The 23766-nt window shown below is 40.2% G+C and overlaps 1 protein-coding gene across 1 annotated transcript in view; it reads left to right on the forward strand.

Annotated features, from left to right (window-relative positions):
• The window catches only part of LOC147032614 (calcium-dependent secretion activator 1-like), a 488157-nt gene that overhangs the window by 343366 nt on the left and 121025 nt on the right, over positions 1–23766 (forward strand). The window contains exons 18-22 of the mRNA XM_085850762.1: positions 6965–6982; positions 8553–8659; positions 14697–14853; positions 17765–17906; positions 21524–21661. Of these exons, the coding sequence (XP_085706888.1) occupies positions 6965–6982; positions 8553–8659; positions 14697–14853; positions 17765–17906; positions 21524–21661 (562 nt within the window). The remainder of the gene's footprint in view (positions 1–6964; positions 6983–8552; positions 8660–14696; positions 14854–17764; positions 17907–21523; positions 21662–23766) is intronic.

Below are 23766 nucleotides of genomic sequence, written 5' to 3' on the forward strand. Positions count from 1 at the left end.
TATATATACATACATACATATACAGCTCTGGAAAAAAATAAGAGACCACTCCAAAATATTATTTAAATCAGCATCTCTACATGTATGGCAGCCATTCCATTCCATTGTCTGTTGAATTCCAACACAGGCACACCTCATTCTACTTAGTGAGGTACTGATTAGGTGATCACCTGAAGCGAATCTTATTTAACAAAGAAAAGTATAAAAACCACTGCTGTGGTCATTACTATCCTCTTGCAATAGGACCAGCTGGATGGCAAAAACAGTGCTAGTTGTACCTCAAAAGTAATTGGAATTAAAAAAATAACTATTGACTGTGCCAAAAGACTTGAAAAGAAAAGTTTTGAGTGAGGAAAAGAAGGGTTCAATTCTGGCTTTACTGGCAGAGGGATACAGTGAGCGTCAAGTTGCTTCCATCCTTAAAATTTCAAAGATGGCGGTTCATAAGAACAAGGTCAAGCAGCAGACATTGGGGACAACAAAGCTACAGACTGGCAGCGGGCGAAAACGATTTTCCACTGACCGGGATGACCGCCAACTCATTCGATTGTCACTCAACAACAGTAGGATGACATCAAGTGACCAACAAAAAGAATGGCAAACGGCAGCTGGGGTGAAGTGCACGGTGAGGACGGTTCGAAACAGGCTCCTACGGGCAGGGCTGAAGTCGTGCAAAGCTAGAAAAAAGCCCTTCATCAATGAGAAGCAAAGAAGAGCCAGGCTGAGCTTTGCAAAAGACCAAAAGGATTGGACCGGAGAGGACTGGAGTAAGGTCATCTTCTCTGATGAGTCCAATTTTCAGCTTTGCCCAACACCTGGTCGTCTAATGGTTAGACGGAGACCTGGAGAGGCCTACAAGCCACAGTGTCTCGCACCCACTGTGAAATTTGGTGGAGGATCGGTGATGATCTGGGGGTGCTTCAGCAAGGCTGGAATCGGGCAGATTTGTCTTTGTGAAGGACTCATGAATCAAGCCACGTACAAGGTTGTCCTGGAAGAACACTTGCTTCCTTCTGCTCTGACAATGTTCCCCCAACTCTGAGAATTGGTTTTTCCAGCAGGACAATGCTCCATGCCACACAGCCAGGTCAATCAAGGTGTGGATGGAGGACCATCAGATCAAGACCCTGTCATGGCCAGCCCAATCTCCAGACCTGAACCCCATTGAAAACCTCTGGAATGTGATCAACAGGAAGATGGATGGTCACAAGCCATCAAACAAAGCCGAGCTGCTTGAATTTTTTGCACCAGGAGGTGGCATAAAGTCACCCAACAGCAATGTGAAAGACTGGTGGAGAGCATGCCAAGACACATGAAAGCTGTGATTGAAAATCAGGGTTATTCCACAAAATATTGATTTCTGAACTCTTCCAAAGTTAAAACATTAGTATTGTGTTATTTAAAAATGAATATGAACTTGTTTTGTTTATATTATTTGAGGTCTGAAAACACTGAATCTTTGTTGTTATTTTGACCAGTTGTCATTTTCTGTAAATAAATGCTCTAAATGACAATATTTTTTTCGGAATTTGGGAGAAATGTTGTCAGTAGTTTATAGAATAAAACACAAATGTTCATTTTACTCAAACACATACCTATAAATAGTAAAACCAGAAAAACTGATAATTTTGCAGTGGTCTCAATTTTTTTCCAGAATTGTATATATATATATATATATATATATATATATATATATATATATATATATATATATATATATATATATATATATATATATATATATATATATATATGTACAGTATAACCTGCTTGCAGAAACTTGTACTTATTATGTCATTACTCTTAACCAAGAGTTTGAGTGGAATGTAATTGTAAATTATAATATTGTATTTTGCTGTGTAGTTTATTGTTTTGTCATATTCATTTTATTGGTGCTTTTGATGATTTTTTTTTTTTGATAACCTTTGTCATTTTGAGAGTATTTGCTTTGGAGGGAAGTTGTTGATTGCAGAAAGAGTGGAAGGGAGGTTAATTGTGCCTGTTCCACTCGTTTACATTTGGTGTTTTCCATTATTTGTATTCATATTTTATCAAATGCTCTTCATTTTACGTTTTTTCTTCTTTTTTTTTTCTTTTGTCTACAAGAGTTAAAAATGCATTCACATCGCCATGTAGCTGCACTTCAAGCTTATTGTTTGTCCTTCTGTCGAGTTCTCCACTGTCTGTCGCGCTACCTTAACTCTAAACTTGGAATGGTTCCTTTGTTATGACGCAGAGAAGATTACATTTTCCAATGATCAAAACAAATCAGAATATTTGGTCTGTTTCAAACAGTGGATGTTCTTGATATTGAGCATGAGGCAAAATATCCATATGATGGTCGAAGGAAATGGAGGAACATTTTAAATCAGTGAACGTTATACTTTTATATGATTGGCGTTTGTAAATTTAAAGAAAATTTATTTCTTGTCACTCAATTTCTCCCTCTTTACCAATGAATTAAGAGGATGTGGTCACCCGCTGGAAATATGCCATGTCAACAGTATCTACATTGATAGTATAGTCAGAAATGAAAACGTATTCAACCTGCAAACTTTCTCAGATTTTCCGAAAGTTGTAGCATGAGGACATTTTGATCATATAAAACACCGTGATGTTCTGTTTAGCCTATGGCATAATTTTTTAGTCTATGGCGCCAATGATTTCATCACCGACAAATGTATTAAAGTGTCAGATTGTTTTTATAAGTTTCGAACCATTTTATTCACATAAAAAGTAGATGAAGTTTCCAAAAATTCTGTCATACTGCATGCACCTTGTAATTTGTTTTCCTCTGAATTTTATGAGAGGGTTAGTCATTCTTACACCAGCTGCCTTCAGTTATCTTCAATAGTTTGCTCTTTGATAGACTACCTGGGTTGCTTTAAAAATTTGTCTGTGAAGTTTTTTTTTTAATGATAGGACAATCAGTAACCTTTGTACCAAAGATAATTTTATGAAAAGGACATTCACCTGTGATTAAAATGTATAGTTTTCATGAAGGCAAGTATCGGTGTGCATTGGCAAAAAGGTAAAACAATAGCTTCTATAAGCTGGTATCCAATAAGAGTATGTTAACTATCTTGGGAAAGCAGGATGCTGTTGATGTGTCGACCGTTCATCCTTTGTCGGAACAAAAGAAAGAAAATGAAAACAAGAAAAAGAGCAATCAGAGATTGCAGACACTCGCCAGGACTTGTTTTGCATGGTGTTTGTGTAGTTTTGCGTGGTGTTTATGTACTGGTGTGTTATGTAATTAATAAGAAACATAATTAGAACTGCCACTTTATAACTGGCAGTGATGACCGGGTATCAAGACATCCTGCTTTGATGCAACCCTGCTTTGAATGGACACCTGACCCTGACCCATGATGCATTTTTTTATTATAATTCTTCAATTGAATTTCGAATGGGATGAAAATTAATTGAATTCAAATCAAATGGAAGACCAAATATGAACAGCCCTGCAATGGAGTTATCAGGAGCCCAAACAAGCAAAAAGCAAAGATGAAGTAATCAGGAGAAACCTATATAGGATTTGCAATTCAGCTGCTGCTCCTTGACCATCAAACCCATCCAGGCACAGCCAATTGAGCCTTATTAAATAAAATCAAAAATCAAAAAAAACAAAAGCACCCAGATCAAATTTTAAAATAATTCTGGCTGCCAGACCATGTGTCTGATAAAGTTGAAATTTGAAACATGTATTCCCCATGACTGCTACATCATAATTGTGAAGATTCACATCAATTGATTGAGTGGTTCCAGAGAAAACATTACTTAATATTTTCTTCAATCTAATATGGTTGCCAAATCATGTGGCCTCTCAATTATTCCTTAACTAACTTATACACCCATGGCTTATGCCTGGTGTTGGCTTAATAGTTAGGGTGGTAGGCTTGGGATCCTAGGATCCTGAGTTCAAATCCCCCTTGGCTGTTGATTTAATATCAGGTGGGGTTGACTCTGCCTGTCATCCTTCCGAGGTCTACAAAATGAGTGCCAGCTTGCTGGTATCCTGTGCCGGAGTGGCAACCTGTCCAGGATTGTGCCCAATAGCCAAGGAGACTGTTTAGGCAGTACCAATGCTCTGCACAGAGTATGCTTCCAATGGATGGATGGATGGACACCGAAGGCTTGGGGAATATTTGTGTGAAGTTTCCCCTTGACCTGTCCAGCTGTTCTGGAGAAGAACATTTTGTAGGTTTTTGGGTAAATCCAATATGGCTGCCAAACCATGTGACTGGTGATATCATATGTGTGAACCTTTTGTTCCTCATGGATAGACACTCGTACGTGTAAAGTTTCACCTCAATCTGTTCAGCCACTTCAGAGAAGATTTTTGAAGTGTTTTTTTTTTAATAAAAAAAACAATATGGCTGCTGAATCACGTGACCGATGACATCATCAAAAAAATTATGTGCACCATTTTATCCCTAGATGACCCTCAATTTTTCATATTGATCAGATGTACCATACTACATATGCAATTATGATGTCATAAGAAAGATGCCTATGAGGTCGTAAAAAATCACACTCATTTCCCATGAGGAGTACTTGCTTTGTGCCAAGTTTCAATTTTTTCCATGGTGCGGTTTTAGAGATACAGAAGTCCAACATTTTTCCATTTTTCCAACTTAGCTGCCACACCACGTGACCCATTACATCATAATTATCATTGGAGCGTTCTACTTGAGTAGTCGCTCCTATGGTGAAAATTTTCGTCTCAATCCAATCAGAGGTTGTGGAGAGAAACACTAAAGTTCTGTGCGGACAAACAAATCAACACAGACAAACAGACTCAAACGCAACACCCTCTCCTTCGGTGAGTGTAACAAGGCTTCTTTCTGTTGCTCTGACGAAGGTCTGAAGTTCATTGTCGGCTGTATCTTGCTTCCAGTGGTGGTGAACATACTCTTTTTGGTTTTCAGTGAATAAAATCGATCATGATTAAAAATGTCCATGCATGGGTAGAAAATTCCCAAATTCTGAATGCATGTTGCAAATTATTATATCTGAGCTTTCATCCCGAGCATCTCAGAATCCTCCCTCGAGGCATTTCTTCTTGCACTGTTGAGGGATATATTATCTGAAGATGCAGTTGGTAATGGAATATATTTACTCACAAAATATCCAACTTTAAGCTTTTGTCCTGCTTGCACATTGGTCCCTCGCCTTTCCATTCACTTTTCCTATTTTGTTATGTCCATAAATCATACTGCACTCGCAATCAAAATGGTGATCTTGAAAAATTTAAACATGGTTGGATATTCTCAGTTGGAAAAAAATTCTGACATTTCTTTTCTTTCAAGATCAACCAAATTAATTTGCTTAAATTATTTGGTGATTTTATTACATGGCAATCACTGGTTTTATGTGGCAGGTTAGGCCACCATTTTGGTTGTTCCCTGTCACTGTTATATGTTCTTTCACCTTCCTTCCTGCTTTGATGAAAGAGGGCTTTCTGGGAAATTAAAGATGGAAAATTCACAAACCCTGAATGCATAATTATTATGGATAGTAACTGGCAGAAGATTGCTGTTCAATCCAAGAACAACAATAATTCTCAAGGTTTTGATTTCAGTGGTTGGTTGCCGTCGATTTTTGCATTGGATTTGTAGTTTATGAGCTGCCTGTTTGGTCAAGTTGTTCGACTTGTTTCCTGACTCTCAATTTCTAATGACTGGTTGAGGGTTCAATTCCTGTTGGTTCTTACCCTCACCAACCTTCACGTGGCAAGAATGGCTGGGATGTGAAACACCCCTCAACATGAGTTGAGGGAGGCCTTCATCCAGCAGTGGTCTGAAATAGGCTTGTTGTGGTTTCGGGTGTACTCTTTGGTTATTAAATCAGAATATTTGCTTGAAATTTGTCTTATTTTCCCAAAAGAGGAAGAATATGCTGCTTTGAGGCAAATCAGCAAAGTTTGTGATTTTTTTTGATGCTGTCTTAATGCCAGGATCAGCGCCACATGTGACTCTTGACAAATCTCTCTACTACCAAAAAGTGCTCCTGGTCCTTTAGAATCGAGACCGAAAACAGCTCGGCTGCCAAAAATTAGAATGCACGATATTAGATAGTAAATCGACTTCCAAGTTCCCAACCATTTTAATCAATCCTTGGTCCAGGGTGAACAGCCAACCTACAGGAGTTATTGAAGTTTTTGAATGACCCTACAAGGGCAAATCCGGTCATGAGTACAAAATTCAGCCATCAACAAACGAGGCCCTGATCGATCTCTGACCCCGGCTCTTGGAATGCCCTTCTAATCCTCTTTTTCTAGGGAAAAAGAGGGAATTTTATGAACACCCAATCTTCTGCTTGGCATCCCAAGTGGTGACTTTAACTATTCGTGAGTATTTTGCTAACCTTCCCTGCCCACCTAACCCTCACTTTTTCCAGTCTCACTCTCGCCCTTCCCTGCCAGCCTCCCGTGTGGGGAATGCCTTGTCAAGTAGTATGTATCGTCATTTTTAATGATATGGGAAATCGTATATATGTTGTTTTCAATCGTATGGAAGGTGATATGTCATGTCGTAAAGCATCAAAACGAAAATATCATTCTACCGATGTAATTCAGCAGGATTGGAATTAAAGAAACAACAAAGTTGGAAATGGCAGGCAGGAAAGTGCAAAAAGAGCAATTTGAACTTTGCAAAAACTGAGATCGTTGGAACGTTTCGGACTTGCATTTATCTCACGGTACTTGTGTTCTCGGCAAACTCGTGGCATATGAATGCATTTTCATTATTTTATTGTCTTTATTTCTTATTGTGCCTGTGTTTTGTTCATATGAAACTTCTTTTGAGATCATCATCCTTTTTTTATAGCTTCATGATACTTTCCCTCTCGTAGTAACATGTTTGTGCGTGCAAAGTTCTGTCGATTCCCCCAACATACTTTCCCTTCACATTAACGCTTTGGCTGCTGTCTCTCCTCTGTCTGCATCCTGTCCATCCCAAAGCCAAGCAGAAGGAATCAGGTGACTTGTACATCATGGAATATTTTTTTGTTTTATCCCCTGCCTTTATTCCCTTCCGTATCATCTTAACAGCTTTATTGCCACAAAATGTGATTTCAAACACACTCGGGGATTCTTCAAGGCCGTGTTTCAGAGTTCTGATGCCCCGTTTGTTGCCAGAAGCCACATTTATTTATACACGTCATTTGCTTGCAGAATGTAAGAAATGTTGATGTTCATTTGAGTTTCAAAGTTATAAAGTGTTGATGCCACATGTTTTCTGGGCAAGTGCATTTGCATAACAAAGGAGCAATCCTGTTCGGACCCATCTGAATGTTAGGTATGTGGTGGCTGGTAATTGGGAGAGGAGAAGGAGGTGCGGAGTAAGGGAAGGGGTGTGTGTTTGGTTTGCTGGGGTGAGGAGAGGGTCGAGGTTCTTGCAGCATATACAGTACAGTGTATGGATTGCCCTTTGCTGAATTAATCTGCGAAACCGAATGTCTAGCTTTTGATCAGTGGCGGCAAAAAAACCTCTATATTTACCAATACATCCCATAATATCTGATGAACCGAATGAGCCTCAACATTCCATTCACATTGCATGTCTCACTTAGAGTGCGCAGCGTGTATTACAAAGGTTTTGAGTCGTTTCACAGGGTACATTGTATTTATGAGAATGTAAAGTGCAGCGGATAAAGTAGCGCGTCGATTGATGAAATCGGTGAATGACGCACCGTGCCCTTTCCCAAAAACGTCCGAATCGTGATCACGTGGTGATTATCCTTGTGGGACAAAAACCATGTCCTTCAGCGCTCATGCTCAACAGAAACAATCTTGGTGCCTGTGCTGTTTATATTCTTCTTCCTCCTCTTAATTGTTTTTATTTTTAACCTGCACTTCAATTTCTAATATTTGTTTTCTTGTCATCCTTCTAAAACTGCTTTCGATCTGTGCATTCAGGCGCTCATATCGGACATTACTGCAAATTTGTACATTTCTACTATTATATGGATACCTGCAGATCCTACATGGCAGGTTCTCAAAAATAATTCTTACACCGTCATGAACTCGTGAGAAAAATCTATCTTTTACCTCGAATCGGCAAAAAAACCGTTCGTTGTCGTGAGGTTGACGATTTTGTTTCATCACAAGTCCTTAAACCAGCATTTGGGTCGAATATGTTTCCTCCATGATCTTGTGATGAGACTTTTTAGGTGATGATTGACCGCATGTTATCACGACCACAGCTATTCCATTAAGCCATTACTTCATCTTTAAAATACCCATGATGCAAAGGGTTTCCTTTTGTTCATCATTTGCATGTTTTGATCTCTTTGTATTTCCTCGAAACATGTTCTGTGTTGTCGTTTCTTTTTTCGTGTAGATTTCCCTCTGAATCCTTTTTGTCCTCCTTCCTCCCTCCTCTGATGAAGCTCTTGTTTGAATCTCTATCTCATTCCATTTTCCCCACTGTCCCTTCGATATTGTTTGTGCTCACCAAACCTCCTCCCCTCCAAATTACCATGACTTTTTTTTTTTCAATGCACCACACCCTGCTGTTAACCCCATCAGTATTTCTGGGTCGTTTCAGACAGCATGGGACAGATGGTTTCGCCGGCGAAGCGTTTGGAAGACGTGACACGCATGGCAGAGCTGTGCGTTGACGTGCTCCAGCAGAATGACGATCACCATGCAGAGGTGAACTCTTGATATTCAGGCATTTCATATTACAAGCACCCTGTTTCAGTGTTTTACAATCCATTATAATGCTTCAAGAACACCAACACAAGATAACACTTTTGGACAGTCTACTGGAAATTTTATTATTACCAGGCTTGCTTGACTGTCCCTTCGCTGACGGGTTTAATCAAAAGAAAGACAGCATGTTGTGCTTCGCAAACATATTGGATGTCTATCTATGAATCTCAATGAGGATGTAAAATGAAGTGAAATCCCCGGAAAAAGGATCTTTAAAAACATGTACAGTCGTTTTTTCTGCTGTCATTGTGGCTTCTGCTGGTGTTTGTGTCGTCCTTCCGTGTACTTTTACAAATGTTTCTATTACTTTGAGAAATATTACCAGGTAATAGGCATCCACAACCATCCTTGACCATGTTGAGGAATGTCGGCCGAGGCCCTTGTGCGAATGAGATGAAAAAGGACTCCACTGAAAGTTCCGGTCAACACAAGGTTCAGGAGAATATTTTAGTGCTCATTATCTTCAACGTTGTGCACACACAAGCATGGATATCACATGGTAGTAGACCTTCAACTTTTTTCATTTAATTTTGAATTTCACATGCAAGTATTCTTCGACAACCTCGTCTTTCTTGCCGGGAAATCATTTCCTGGGAATTCCTGGAAAATTGCAGGAAATTTATTCGGGATTCCTGCCTTTTCTCGTTTCTCTCCCCCCTCCCCCCCCCCCCGTTTGGGCTCAGCAAATTTCGGCTCGAGCAAACTTTAGTGGCAATTGTAGATGCGCTTGCAATAGTACAGTGTGCTCTGTGCACCTTCTTTCCCGAACACGAAGGAAAGACTGATCAACTTGTGTTTTACGACCTTCGAAGCCATCCCACGACCAAGTTGATTGAATAAGAAATGTGTGCAATGGTTAAATATAGCTTCGTACAAAGTTACGTGATGAATGGATGGAAAATGTGACCGGCACTCGAAAACAAGCTCGAATGAGCTAAGATCCTCGTCCTCTTAATGATGATGTCATAAAAACGAATATGACGTCATTGTGATGTATCAGGTTTGCGATAAATTATCTGTGCTAATGCCTGGCTTGATTCCTGCAAACAAAATTCAAACAGCTTGCCTAGTTTCGGAGATAATGGCGTAGGCGATTTCCATTAGCAGCGATATTATGACGTCAAACTTTTTTTTTTCTAGGAAGAATTTCCAAAATTGGAGATGGTTACTGCCTGTGCGTGGGCTTTCTGCATATACATGGCAAGTTTCACGAATATCCGATGAAAACTCTGGGTTGTGAAACAAAAAAAGTCAAAAAATAGGAATGACGTCATAAAAAATTGATATGACGTCATAGTTGATGTATCGTATGTACGGTAATTCATCTCTGCTAATGCCCTGTTCGATTCCCACAAACAGAATTCAAAAAGCTTGCCTAGTTTCGGAGATAATTTTTTAGGCGATTTCCATTAGTGGAGATATTTTGAATTCATAACTTTTTTTCTAGGAGGAATTTTCAAAATCGGAGATGGTTACTGTCTGCAGAGATGGTTACTATATATGCCAAAATCCGAGATGGTTACTATATATGCCAAGTTTCAGGAAGTTTCGATGAAAACTGTAGGCTGTGAAACAAAAAAGTCCACAAGAAGAAGATGAAGAACAACAACGTGAGTTATACTTAGAGATCCTCCACGAGGATCTAAAAATCAGTTATCTGCAGGAATGGGTTGGAATACTCCAACACAGCACAGCGTATTCCTAGTTTGCTTCGTTTTGCATGTACAGGGTGATCCTAAAGTACAAAGTGTTTCATGTAGCAGTTATAAACATATTGGCCTTGGTCTGGCAGTGCTCCTTCTGTGTCCTTCAGGTTCCTGCTGTCATAGAATAATAAATGTTACCTTTGGAACCGCTGCATTAAGCTCCCATTTAGGCTTCTTCTTCATCTTTAATTCCAGAAAGAGGGCTTTTAAAACAGGCCTCTGATATTCGATGGACATAAATTTTTGTTCCATGTAAATCGATCAGTAGCTTTCCCACGGTTCCATTTTTTATAATTCCACGACTGCAGGAACCTTTTAGAATGAAGCGAGACACACAGATGGACGCGGACACTTGTCTTTTTCGTCATAGATAATTATTCAAGGAGATTTTTTTTTTAGCAATTTTTCCTTTTTTGGCCAGTATGTAAGTGCCTATCTCAAGTCACTGTGAGTCAATGTGTGAGATGGTCAACGAAACTTCAACTGGAACGAGACTGCACTACACGTGGCAAGCAAATATCCCCCTCTGAATGTCATTAGTGAGCTGGCTAGGTTTTCACTGACTATTTGATGGTGATGTGGAAATTCACACGAGACTCGACCAGTTTCCAGAAGTTTACAATCCAAACCATTAACACCGCTTCCTTCAGTGATATTTTAACCTACAGCTTGTGGTATGCCAGTGCCGTGTCCTCACCACTTGGCCACCGTACCCAATTACAATAAACAGGCAATTAGATTCCTGGAATCATAATGATAGAATAAACATTGGTTCAGTTTTTTTTAATTTAAATACTGAATTTAAGACTTATGGAACAGTGAGACGAAAAGGGTGGGGGTACTTATTGTCATAATTAGGGTACATATTTGAGAGTGTATTACACAGTTGAGAAACGGATGAAGGATATAACAAATGCATGACAGACTTGGTGCTTGAGAGGAGATGGTGGGTATGACAATCTTGAAGGCTTGGAGGGAGGAATGGAGCAGGATCCAGAGTTGAGCATCAGGTTCCAAAGCTGCGAAAAGAATGAATGGGTGGAATTGAGCAGACAGGTTAGAACTGGAGAGACGAACAACCATGCACTTCTTCACAGAGTGGAGGGAGGTTGAGGGGTGCAGAAGTGTGTGTGTGTGTGTGTGTGTGTGTGTGTGTGTGTGTGTGTGTGTGTGTGTGTGTGTGTGTGTGTGTGTGTGTGTGTGTGTGTGTGTGTGTGTGTGTGTGTGTGTGTGTTTTTTGCATTTTTTTCATTCCAGACTGCAACATCAATAAGCAATTACAATTGCAATGTTTAATTGATAGCAATGAAGCTAAATTCCATTCGAAGTACATTGTACAGCAGAGTGATAGTAATGATTATCTCAGGACTGCCTGCATCGATTGTATTGTGGAAATGGAAACCCAATGATTATGGATTGGGTTAAGTAAGAATGCAACATTTATCAAGCACATAGATATTGAAAATCCCCTCCTTTGCTCTCCCACCTCTGTGGCTGGACGTAATTCAGGGAAGTGAGGTAGGTATTTGTACCAGGGACTTTGCATGCTGATTTGAAGGCACGCACCTTTTTTTTCATTTTTGGTAGCGGTTTGTTCATCCAACAACTTACCAAGCACGCCGTCGACTATGCCAAGCGATATAAACACCACTCCTCACCGCATATTCTCTCATAATGTGACATGTTTGGGATTCTCAACGTTTCAGTTAAAATCTGGGTAACACGGCAGGCAGGCCCGCCTAACTTTTGGTGCTGCCATTTTAACAGGCTTATTTAACCTTGGAACCCAAATTTATCAACAAACCTTTGTTGTGTAAACTTAATCAACCTAACCGGGGGAAACAACCGCACAGGTTGTGCTGGAGTTCCTTGCACGCCGACGTACATGAACACAGTTTACCACGTCGTTTAATAACATTAGGGATAAAATGCTTGCGTACGATGATTGCTACCGTTTATAAATTGATATCATCCGATTGATCGTTGTATGTAATGCAATGTATTAATATTAAATACGTACCTGCAAAGAAGATGTGCACTTTTCAGTAATACGTGGACGTGTTCAAATGGCAACTTCCTGTGTGGTTTTGTTTTCTCCCCCAGTTGCTTGCTTGGCCAGCATGTGCATTTGAGTGGCATGTCAACAACGGGAAGTTTGCGACGTTTAGATTTGCCTGTATGCATGCTGCCTCTGCAGCCTTATGCAGAATTGATCGGGCATGAAAGTGTCGATGGCTGTTGAACACTTTTGCTGTTCGTTAACCTTTCTTTTTAATCCTCTCACTTGATTTCACATCCACAAGGTGCCAATGTGACGGTTTCACTTTTGACTAATCTGCATGGCTTTAGGTAACTAAAAGTCCCACCGTTTTGCTTGGTAATTATTATTTTGTACATCGCAGGTTCAGACCATTCGGTAGTTTTCAACACAGTATGACGTTCAATACATCGGTTATGAGATCAACATTGTTCGTCATCAACGAGAGAAAAACCACCACAAATATAAAGCTCGATGCCAATCACGTTTTTCACTCTTGGTGGCAACAGTAGTCAATATCTCACCCTTATCGACCACAGCTGTTTGCAACTGAGAATACCTTCAGATACCTTCAGATCATAGAGCTCTGAGGCTTCTTGGTCAGTGCAGTTTTAACAGGTAAAGACAAATTATACAAGGTGTCGGCACAAAAACCATCACTCAGGAGGTATCGAAAGTCACTCGACCGACCGGTATCATCATCGTTGGGCATCGTTAGGATCCATTCAGACCGTTGGGATTTACAATGGAGGCAAGGTCCTTCTCTAATTCATTAACTTGGTGTCAATCATGGCCGTTACCTGTGAGGCTATTCAGGTGTACGGAGTACAATGGAGCACATGAAAACTTTGAGGATACCCTATCTTCCATGAGGTGGCTGCGGAGCCTGCGGCTACGTGGGACGAATTATTTACTCAAATTTACAATACCTCCTCCAGTTAGCGGAAGTATTTACAGGATGCTAGCAGAAGTATTTCAGTGTGTAATGATTTTTTGCAGTATATCTATTCTTCACCTGAAGATCCGTCATCATTTGATTGGTCCTCCGATATAAGGGCCCCCCAACGCGAGGTTTTGTCAGGGGCCAACCACATACCTAGCGGAGTCCCTGCGACAGCATTAGTTTTTACCTGGCTGGGCATGCCTATACATGGTTTATCACTGTATTTGGTTATACATGGTGCCTTTATTATATCAGTGTTCTCATAGAATACAAGTTCCTTCATAAGGTACTTCAACGCAGGATCAAGCCATTTGGCCCATCAAACCTGTGCACTAGTTGCCAACCTAAGGTTGTTTGTCCATCCTCCTCTGTCCTTTTCAAATGCTGAACATCACGCAAGGAAGCAGCGCATACCATTCTCAAAGTCTCTGATATGACTCGGCCGGGGTTTGAACCGCCGACTGCCCAAACTCTGAGTGGACGCTCAAGCTATTATCCCACCGAGTCTGCTTAACTAATTCAATTGGTTTTTCATTCCATTAAGCACATGAAGTTGGCTGCATGAGCCGGGCATTTTCCTAACTACAAGGCCAGGACCGTCTTGACGCACCACTCTACAACGGAGAGAAATTATCAACTGACCTGGTCACTTCTCTGTCGTGGAAACATAGAAGAAATTTGAGATTTTTTTATCATCTCATCCATGGTTACCCTAGTTTGGTTATTCATGTCCAGCGAACCTGCTTTGAGCAGCTGCTGTGTTTTGCTGACAATCAAGGTGGGATTTTAAGGATGAATTTGATGCAAAATAATTACTCTCAGCTTGTGATGCTTGTGTAGCTCTAAAAAAAAAAAAAAAAGAGTAGTGATGAAAGTAGTGTGACAACATTTCTCATGTTTTCATTCCCAAACATATTGTGAAGGGTAATGGAGGTCAAAACTTGCATGTGAGACTTTAAATTAGTTCTCGCAGATCCCCGTGATCTCAAATTTTGATGCTGGTGGCAAATTGAATACAACATGAAATACGTGTAATGATTAAAAAAAATTTTAAAAGAATAAAAAAGGATGTTGATATTTTGGTTCATATATTCAGGGGGCATAGACCCTTTAACATAGAAGTGAAAACATGAAATGATCAATGGAATGTTCCTTGCACGAACCAGGTGATAATTCCTCAACATGTGGCATGCATGGCATGGGGATGTGGGGATGGGATGTCATCTATAGGAGATATTAATCATCAATATCAGATGAAGAGAAGCTAATATTGTATTTCCATCCCAACAGGCCTTCGCCTGGTGGTCAGATGTCATGGTGGAGCACTCCGAGACATTTTTATCTTTGTATGCTGTGGACATGGACAGTGCCCTGGAATTGCAACCACCTGACAGCTGGGATAGCTTCCCACTTTTTCAGCTCCTCAATGATTACTTGCGCATTGACCGTGTGTACCTTTTCTACCCACTTTTCTTTTTTTCATTCATAATAATACAATGAGTTCCCTTTACAGGGAACTTCAATGCAGGAGGAGACCACCAGGACCATCGACACTGTGCAGTGGTAACCAACCTATGGTTGTTTGTGCTCTATCCTTTTTAAATGCTGAGCATCAAGCAAGGATGCAAGGATGCAGCACGTACCATTTTAAAAGTCTTTGGTATGATTCGGCCGGAGTTTGAACCGCCGAACTTCCAGACTCGGTGTTGACGCTCGAACCATTATACACCACCGAGTCTGGAGTCGTCCACATACCTGTCCAACTCTCAGATTGCCTGTTGTGAAGACTGCCTACTTCTTATTCCTTCTTCCCATCTCATATTTATTAGATGTATTTTTAAAATTAATGAGCAAGTGGAACCACAACAACATGAATTGCCAGACTACTGTTTGCTAATCCCTGATCAGAATTGGTCCAAAGCCGACCCACTGCCTGTAACTAAAGTTGTTCGTTGGGATTCACCATCACAGGAAATGAAAACAATAATGTCAACATTAGAGTGCTGTCCCACCGTGAGCCATAGCTGGTATAGTCACACATCTCATCGAAGAATGGGGACTGTCCCAAACCGCTGTGGATGGTGGAACAGTGCAAAACTTTGATATCGTGATCAATGTAGTTTGTACATATATGACATGCAGAAAAATGAGATTAGTAGGCATCGGTGTACCCAACGTCCCGTGCTATGCGTTTTTTAGCAATGCCAACCCAAACCATCAAATCGAATGCGCTATCAACACTCTCGTCTTCCCTCTGGCCTTCTCATCCCACCCACCCATTCTCACCAACTTCCTGAGAATCCATTTACAGTGTGAGAATGTGGTTCACATCTGCTCCTTCCATTTTTAGCTTGCCTGTTCGAAGAACAGAGAGCTATAGCGATACCCCCAGCGTGAGCGTCAGCGTGAAAATGTTAAAGTTTTTGGTGCAAGTTATTTAGAAGCTTGCCATTCATTTAATACGTGTACTAGGATGCTGATATTTGGCAGGGAGGTTCCTTTGGGGTATACTATTGATGTAGTGAAGTTGAAAGTAACTTTTTTTTTTTTTGACCTGTTTTGAACCTAACTTTTTTGTAGCACATCAACGTTAAAGTTTTTGGTGCAAGTTATTGAGAAGCTTGCCATTCATTTAATACGTGTACTATGATGCTGATATTTGGCAGAGAGGTTCCTTTGGGGTATATTATTGATGTAGTGAAGTTGAAATTAAAAAAAATTTAAATTTTTGACCTGTTTTGAACTTAACTTTTTGGTAGCACATCAACGTTAAAGTTTTTGGTGCAAGTTATTGAGAAGCTTGCCATTCATTTAATACGTGTACTAGGATGCTGATATTTGGCAGGGAGGTTCCTTTGGGGTATACTATTGATGTAGTGAAGTTGAAAGTAAAATTTTTTTTTAATTTTTGACCTGTTTTGAACCTAACTTTTTTGTAGCACATCAACGTTAAAGTTTTTGGTGCAAGTTATTGAGAAGCTTGCCATTCATTTAATACGTGTACTAGGATGCTGATATTTGGCAGGGAGGTTCCTTTGGGGTATACTATTGATGGAGTAAAGTTGAAAGTAAAAATTTTTTTAAATTTTTGACCTGTTTTGAACCTAACTTTTTTGTAGCACATCAACGTTAAAGTTTTTGGTGCAAGTTATTGAGAAGCTTGCCATTCATTTAATACGTGTACTAGGATGATGATATTGGGCAGGGAGGTTCTTTTGGGGTATACTATTGGTGTAGTGAAGTTGAAATTAACAAATGATTTTTTAAAAAAAAATTCAATTTCAACCTAAGATGGTGTCAAAGCCACCCAATGTTCACCTGTTTATACTAGACGCTTGCCATTCATTTAATATGTGTACTAGTTTACTGATTACAATATACAAATACATATATTGCTTTAAAATTATTTGGATCAGATTTCACTGCAATGCTTTATAAAAAATATTATTAGACTAGTTTATTTACCGATTTGGTATAGTCTCTTAATTTCTCGTCAAATCGAGTAATACTAAAAAGTTGTTTGTACATGGATATATTTGAAAAAGAACGTGTTTGTATGTGCTATGTGCGTACGACGGAGAATATCCGATCTTTGAAGTTCAACTGAAAGTTTATCTTGTTTTTTTCTTTGAAATAATTCCATTGACTGGATATTCTAGCTGTGGTTGACCTTTAATTGCATTTTCACAAAACTTTGACTGTATTTTTAATGTAGTTTTCTGGATATCTCTCCTCAACCGCAATGTGGTAAGTTCATATTATGCAGCGTCACACAGTTGGCTGACCTCCTGAACTTGATGCTCGCCTGAGTTGCCTCATCATGGGTGACCCCTTTTATGGAAATGTCTTATCTTCTTCACCTTATTCCTCATTCCTTCTTCTTCAATGAATGTTCAAAAGAGTGGGTGAAGTTCACCACCATTGCTACATGATTCATATGGACGTATGACGTGTTTCTCTTTTAAACCTTACAACATAATTGGGGTTCATCCTGATTGTATCCTGTCATTAAATGTTAAATATAATTTATCCCTTGTTTTAGATATTAGATTTTGAACTATTTTCTCGACAATGCAAACTTGGCTGTTTTATGGCAATATTCCATCCAGAATTGATGTCATGGTGCCTGTTGTGTTTTTTGTGGGTTATTTTTTTTTTCTTAAGTTGGGGATTACATTCAGGTTTTCAAGAAATGCAGCTCTGCGTTGTCTCAGATTTTGAATTACCCATTTTTTTTTGTCTCTTCTGGATCAACATTTTTATCGTATCTTTACAATGTATTTGTTTCGTATCCATAACTTCCGCGCAGACAAGATTGCATCATTCTCTCCATAATATTGTCACTTTATATTTTCCAGCCAATCTTTGTCACGGAAAGTTCCACAAGCACCTACAGGACTTGTTTGCCCCACTGGTTGTACGCTACGTGGATCTCATGGAGTCTTCCATTGCACAGTCCATCCACAGAGGCTTTGAACGGGAGTCCTGGGAACCAGTCAAGTGAGTTGGCTTCTTCTCCATTGTGATACAGCAGAATACTCGTGTCTGTGAAGGCGATAGTGTCCTTTTGAATTGGCGGACAAAATCTCAACTAAAACCCGACGAGTATGTTAACTACTGTGAGAAATGAGGTGCAGCCGTTTTCAAGTGTTAGCCCTTGGTTCGAGCAAATATACGATTGCCATGAATAATAATTTTTAATATGCTGCTTATATTTACTTGCGCAATAGTAATAGCTACTTGTACATCTGTTATAATCACTTATTAATATGGTATTTGTAAGTAGATTTGTAGAGAGTGGAGTGTGGAAGCTGGAGGTGTTAAGGGGGGAAGAGGAGGAGGAGGAGAAACAGGAATCGGTGGGAGGAGGTCATAGTTTTGATTTTCAGAAGAGCCGACCCACAAGAAACTCCATTGTGCTGTCAACCGATATCCTGTAGTCCATGATGAGTGAGATCGAACCAGGTTCTGCTTCCACGTTTTTGTTTTTGGTCCTTTTTTTTAATGGTTTGCAAAACACACTCCTAAAAGATGAAAGCCTTTTATTTCGTTTGATACGGTGCATTTACTCAAGGTTCAACATGACATATTTTCATCGCTGTTCAATACGATCTGATCTTGTTTTCCCAACAATTCCACCATTTAATTTGTGATGCATTCCGAATCCACTCCAGTAGTAATGGTATTTTTAGATATGTTTCATAAACTTTGCTCTTTGGATGTTTTTGTCTCAGGGTTACTGTTGCCTTGTGGGGTTTCTTGTGTGCAATGTTGAGGAGCTAGAACATAGAATGAATCAGGACGTAACGGAAGAAAAGGAACAGTAAAAAGAGAGGGGGAGGGGGTTAAAGACACTAACAGTAGAGTTGAGGGACAAAATAGAATGAGACTTGGAGAAATAAGGGATGTGGGGAAGAATGAGGGCAAGGGGAGGGCATGGGAGTGGGGGGTGGAGTTGAACAAGATGGATACAGCTGCAAACTCTCAGGAAGGAAAAACTGGAAACTTGGAAAGAGGTGGGCTTGGGGAGAGTTAACGGGGGTAAAAAATTCCATAGTTGTGTACGGGGGATACTCTGAAGTGGTGGTGATTATCAGACTGTCTTTAAGCCCTAGAGGGAAGAATGGCATTGGAGAGATTGAAAAAGTTGGTTCCACTGGTGGGAAAATATAGGAACGAATGAGTGGTGGTGAACAGTCATTCTGGATTTTTGGGAGTTTCACCAGAAGGGCGTTGCTGGTTGACTGTGTTTGCCCTGCAGAAACCTGGGAGAGGGGGAGGGGTGGATACAGCATGGCAAGAAAGGATAGAGGGTGCAAGACCAGTAAGGCAGTAGAAAAGAGAGATATCACCAACCTTTCTGTGATGTGAAAGAGATAGGTCCAGAGACTCAGCTTCATCATGGGAGATTACGATGATCTTGAAGGCTTTGGTTTCCACAGTATCAAGCTGAGCAAGGTGTGAGGCAGGGGCCCCAACCAGAGGGGAGAGCAGTACTCCATCATATTGCAGATGGAGGCCTTGTCGGTTGATAAGAGTTCAGGTGTGCCAAGGAAGGACTTTGCATGACAGAGGATGCACTGTCGGTGACTGGCTTTGGAGGCCAACTTAGAAATGTGGTTTACCGAGGAAAGATCATGGCTGATAGTGAGCCCCAAAAGTTTGAGTGACTGAACTTTTTAAAGAGGATTGTTAAGAAATTAGATGGGAGGGTTTGCCCAGATATTCCTTTCAGAGGGAGCGAGAGACAGAGAGAGAGAGTGAGTTGGAGATTTGTCAGGATTGAAAGACTTATTCCAAGTCTTTGACGAGCTTGTGATTCTACCAAGGTCTCCAGATAGAGAAGGGGGTGCTACATGCCTATCTGAAGAATGAGGAATATCATAGCAGAGGGTGGAGCCATCAGCGAAGGGATCGAGGATTTTCCAGGGAGTCAGAGAGATTGTTGATGAAGAAACACCAGAGAAAGCATCCCCCAATGGCACTCCTGATCTCCATTTTATCACTGATTATAATTTACCTCCTCCTTGTCATCGGCAAACAGCCTGCTCAGGTACTTGTGAAACACATGGAGATCAGGAGTGTCCTGATTCCAGCTGCTTGCTCTGGTGTTTATTGGTTGCATTCATTACCTCCACCACCGAAGGTGGAGGAAGGTTATGTGTTTTACCCCTGTCTGTGTCTGTCTGTCTGTCTGTTTGTGAACAAAAATCTCAAAAAGTTGTGGACGGATTTGGACAAAATTTTGTGGAGAGCTTGGGTATGTGACGAGGACGAAATGATTTAGATTTTGTTGAAGATCCGAATCTGGATCTGATAATTTTTTTAAGTGATTCTTCACCATTGAGAGATAGGACTAAAAACGACATACAGAAGGATGTCTCAAAAAGTTGAAGACGGATTCGAACAAAACTTGGTGGGCAGGTTGGGTATGTAACAAGGAAGAATTGATTCGGTTTTGGTGAAGATCAGAATCCGGATTCAATAATTTTTTAAGTGATTCTTCACCATTGAGTGATCAGACTAAAACGACATATACAGTATATAACATGATATTTCAAAAAGTTGTGGACGGAATCGGACGAAACTTGGTAGATGAGTTGGTTGGGTGATGAAAACAAGACGTTCAAATTTTAGTTCTGGTCCGAATCCAGATCCGGCCTAACAGTGGGATACAAAAGGTGAACTAATCAGCATGGCTGAGGCATGCGCTCTACCGAGTGCCATTCTAGTTACAACTGGGGTGAAGTTGGAAATTGTTGTCATTGTAGTTCCATGGATATCAAACAGTTTTTTTATTTTTAAATTATATCAAATGTGGAAAGCATTTCGTTCAGAATAGCAAAGATAAATTTACTATGTGTGAATTTTCTCTCAGTAAATTGGCTTCAAAGACATTATTTCTTAAGTACACAGATATGGTGGAATTTAGTCCCTTACCCCCACCCCCCACCCATTCCCCCAACACCTGCTGCGTGCCTTCCCTCCCTCCCCAAACACCAATCTACTCCTCATTGTTTTTTACTTCCACACTCCCCACCTTCCTTTCTTTTGTCATCTTCTCTTATTTTCCTTTTCTCAAATTAGAGCCCCCTCTTCCTGACATGTACATAATAAATAGATAGCCATAAGGAGTCATCTACATATTATGTATGTGCATGAGGTTGGGGAGAGTATGCCACCATTTTTAAATATTAAATATAGATGCCCCACCCCCATCATCTGATAATGTGAACAATTTTTTTTCTCTTTGTTTTGAAAACAATCGATTGTGTCTGCTTTTTTAACAGTTGCCTTTCCCTAATTTTTAGTTTCCTTACATCTTCCTTCTTTGTAAAGCACTTTGAGATGCTGCTTCGAAATTGAAAAGTACTATAGAAAAGAAATTTATTGGTTGATTGAAGTTTTATTGTCTTATTATGTACTGTTGTTATCTGTTTCGAAGAATGCTATTTTGAATGCTCTTTTGGGAAAATGTTGTTGCATTCTGATCAGGCCTGGAAGTTTCTCTTGGCTTTCTGCAGCGGACCAACTTTTCTGATTTCCATTTGCTTCAGGGCTGTTTCTTGTTCATCTTCTACTTTTTTTTTTTCCTTTCTCTTTTCCTTCCTTTCCAGGAATCTGGCCAGTAACCTGCCAGCTGTCCCCCTACCCAAAGTTCCTTCTCTGCCCGTTAGCCTGCCGCAGATGCCCACCATCCCACAGATGTCTAGCTTTTCCACGCCGGGCTGGATGAGCAGTCTTGTCGATTCAGAGTGTGTACCTTAATTGTACTCTTTACTAATTCCCATCGATATTTCACCATGTGCCATAACTCACCAACCTGTTCCAGAGGTGCAACTGATTGAGCACTGGTAACCTAAATTCATGTTCTTTCAAATGAAAAGTCACCGTTCCCTTTACAGTGGGACAAATGGATGAGCTGTTCGTTTGGTTGGGTGCTTTTGTGACTGCAGTAGAACAGGGAAATTGGTTTGTGTCCTAAAGTCAAAGAAACATGCTGATCCCATTGTCTAATTTTCTTTGCTGATGCATCCAGTGCATATACCACCCATAGCACTCTGGAACATGTGGTTATACGAGTCCGACGTTTTTTTTTTCTGCCATCTGGTGCATGTTTGTGGCATGGAAGTTGTTGAGCAGAGTTTATTTATTTTTCCTTTCCAGAATATTTGAGAGCTTTGGCTTTTTGAGCAAAAGTACAGTCCTGACAACAGTAAAGAAGAAACTGCAATTAATCGTATGATTTGACCATTTAGTTGAAGCTGGGATGATGGGTTCTATTCACAGTGGAAATAAATGCTTTTGATAGCAATGACGTGCAAAACTGAAACCAATGATGGTTTTTTTTTTTCGGCCGAGGCGAGCGAAGCGATGTCGAGACCGTTTATTCCTGATGTACGTGAATCACCCTGAAACCCACGCCAACAGAAAATAGACTTTTTGGAACGCTGGCCGCATTTTCCATCCAAGCATCACGTAACTTAGTTTTAAAAAAAATTCTGCATGGGTAGATGCTCCTTTGTTGAAAGTTTGCCGTCAATCGCTCAAGCGGCTGCGGAGAAAACAAATTTAAAGGTGAAAAAGTGAGGGTGGAATTTTTTTTTTAAGGTGAGGGCCTCGGCCGATGTTCCACAACATGGTCAAGGGTGGTTGTGGATGCCTATTACGAACATCATTACTGTACAGTATCGTATGAAAAAACATGCACAGCTAATTGAGGATTATTAACATTTTACCAATAATCATTTTGATTCTCGTGTTGAAGACCTTAGTGGATTTATAGCGGTTGATAACAAGACTGATTGAAATGCTGAAAATGCCGATAAAGCCCTCTCCAACTATTTTGTGCTCCTTCTGAGTGACTGAGAGCTCTCTGTGAATGTATTGAATGGAACACAATGGACCACGTTCACCACTTCGTCCTTCGGTGGACGAGGCAGGCTGGTAAAGTCTTGTTAGGTTTTTGCACATTTTTGTTGCTGCCTCAAACTTGTGGAAACACCATCTATCTTCGGGCCTGACTCAATAGATACTTGTTACAAATAGGACGTCAAACTGAACATGTGTTCCATTCCGCGAGCTGAAGAGTCAATCCGACGAAACAGGATAAATGCGATGGTCTCATCACAGCCTTTTCATCCAGATGTGGTTCAAACATACACGGTGTGATATTCCATGATGTTAACAGTGAAATGTTTCTCCAAGCATTCTTTATGATTTCCGACAATTCATCCAAGCGTCTTGTTCACCATTTGACCTTCTCACCTGCTGCACGTGCTTATACAGCGTCGATAATGTTCGTATCTGGACTTCGGGCAAACCAATCCACATGGCTCCGAATGTTCAGTTAGCGATTTTACCATCAACATGTTTTTTTTTATATACATTTTCTGTACGTTATAATCGCTATCTCGCTGGATGACTAATCCCTGCCCACGAATGGGATGATGGATCAAAATCTGCCTGCACTTGTCAGCATTCAGGATGCCATCATTGTTGTGTAGATCAGCAACATTTTTAGCTGAGATGTGACCTCAGCCCTTAATTAATCCTCCGCAATGCTTTACTGTAGATGTTGTAACTGACTGATTTTATTTTTTCCTGGTGTCTAAAACATGGCCATTAATTGTTACTAAAGAAATTATCCTCATTTCAACCATTTGATTTGGTTACTTCTTCAATGCAGCAGTTTGTAAATTTCCGTGTATCCATCGAGACAAGTTTATGCTAATGTTCTGTCTTTCTGTTCTCAAGAGCTGCTTCACATCTGTATTTTCAGCAAAGCCAATGGCAAAATCCAAACCAGATAGGTTCCTGTGAAATGACTCAGGAGAACATGCCTTGGAGAATGCCTGCC

Source organism: Eptatretus burgeri, chromosome 2, assembly GCF_056783735.1.
Source record: "Eptatretus burgeri isolate ZD-2024b chromosome 2, Ebu_testis_v1, whole genome shotgun sequence".
NCBI classification, from domain to species: Eukaryota; Metazoa; Chordata; class Myxini; order Myxiniformes; family Myxinidae; genus Eptatretus; species Eptatretus burgeri.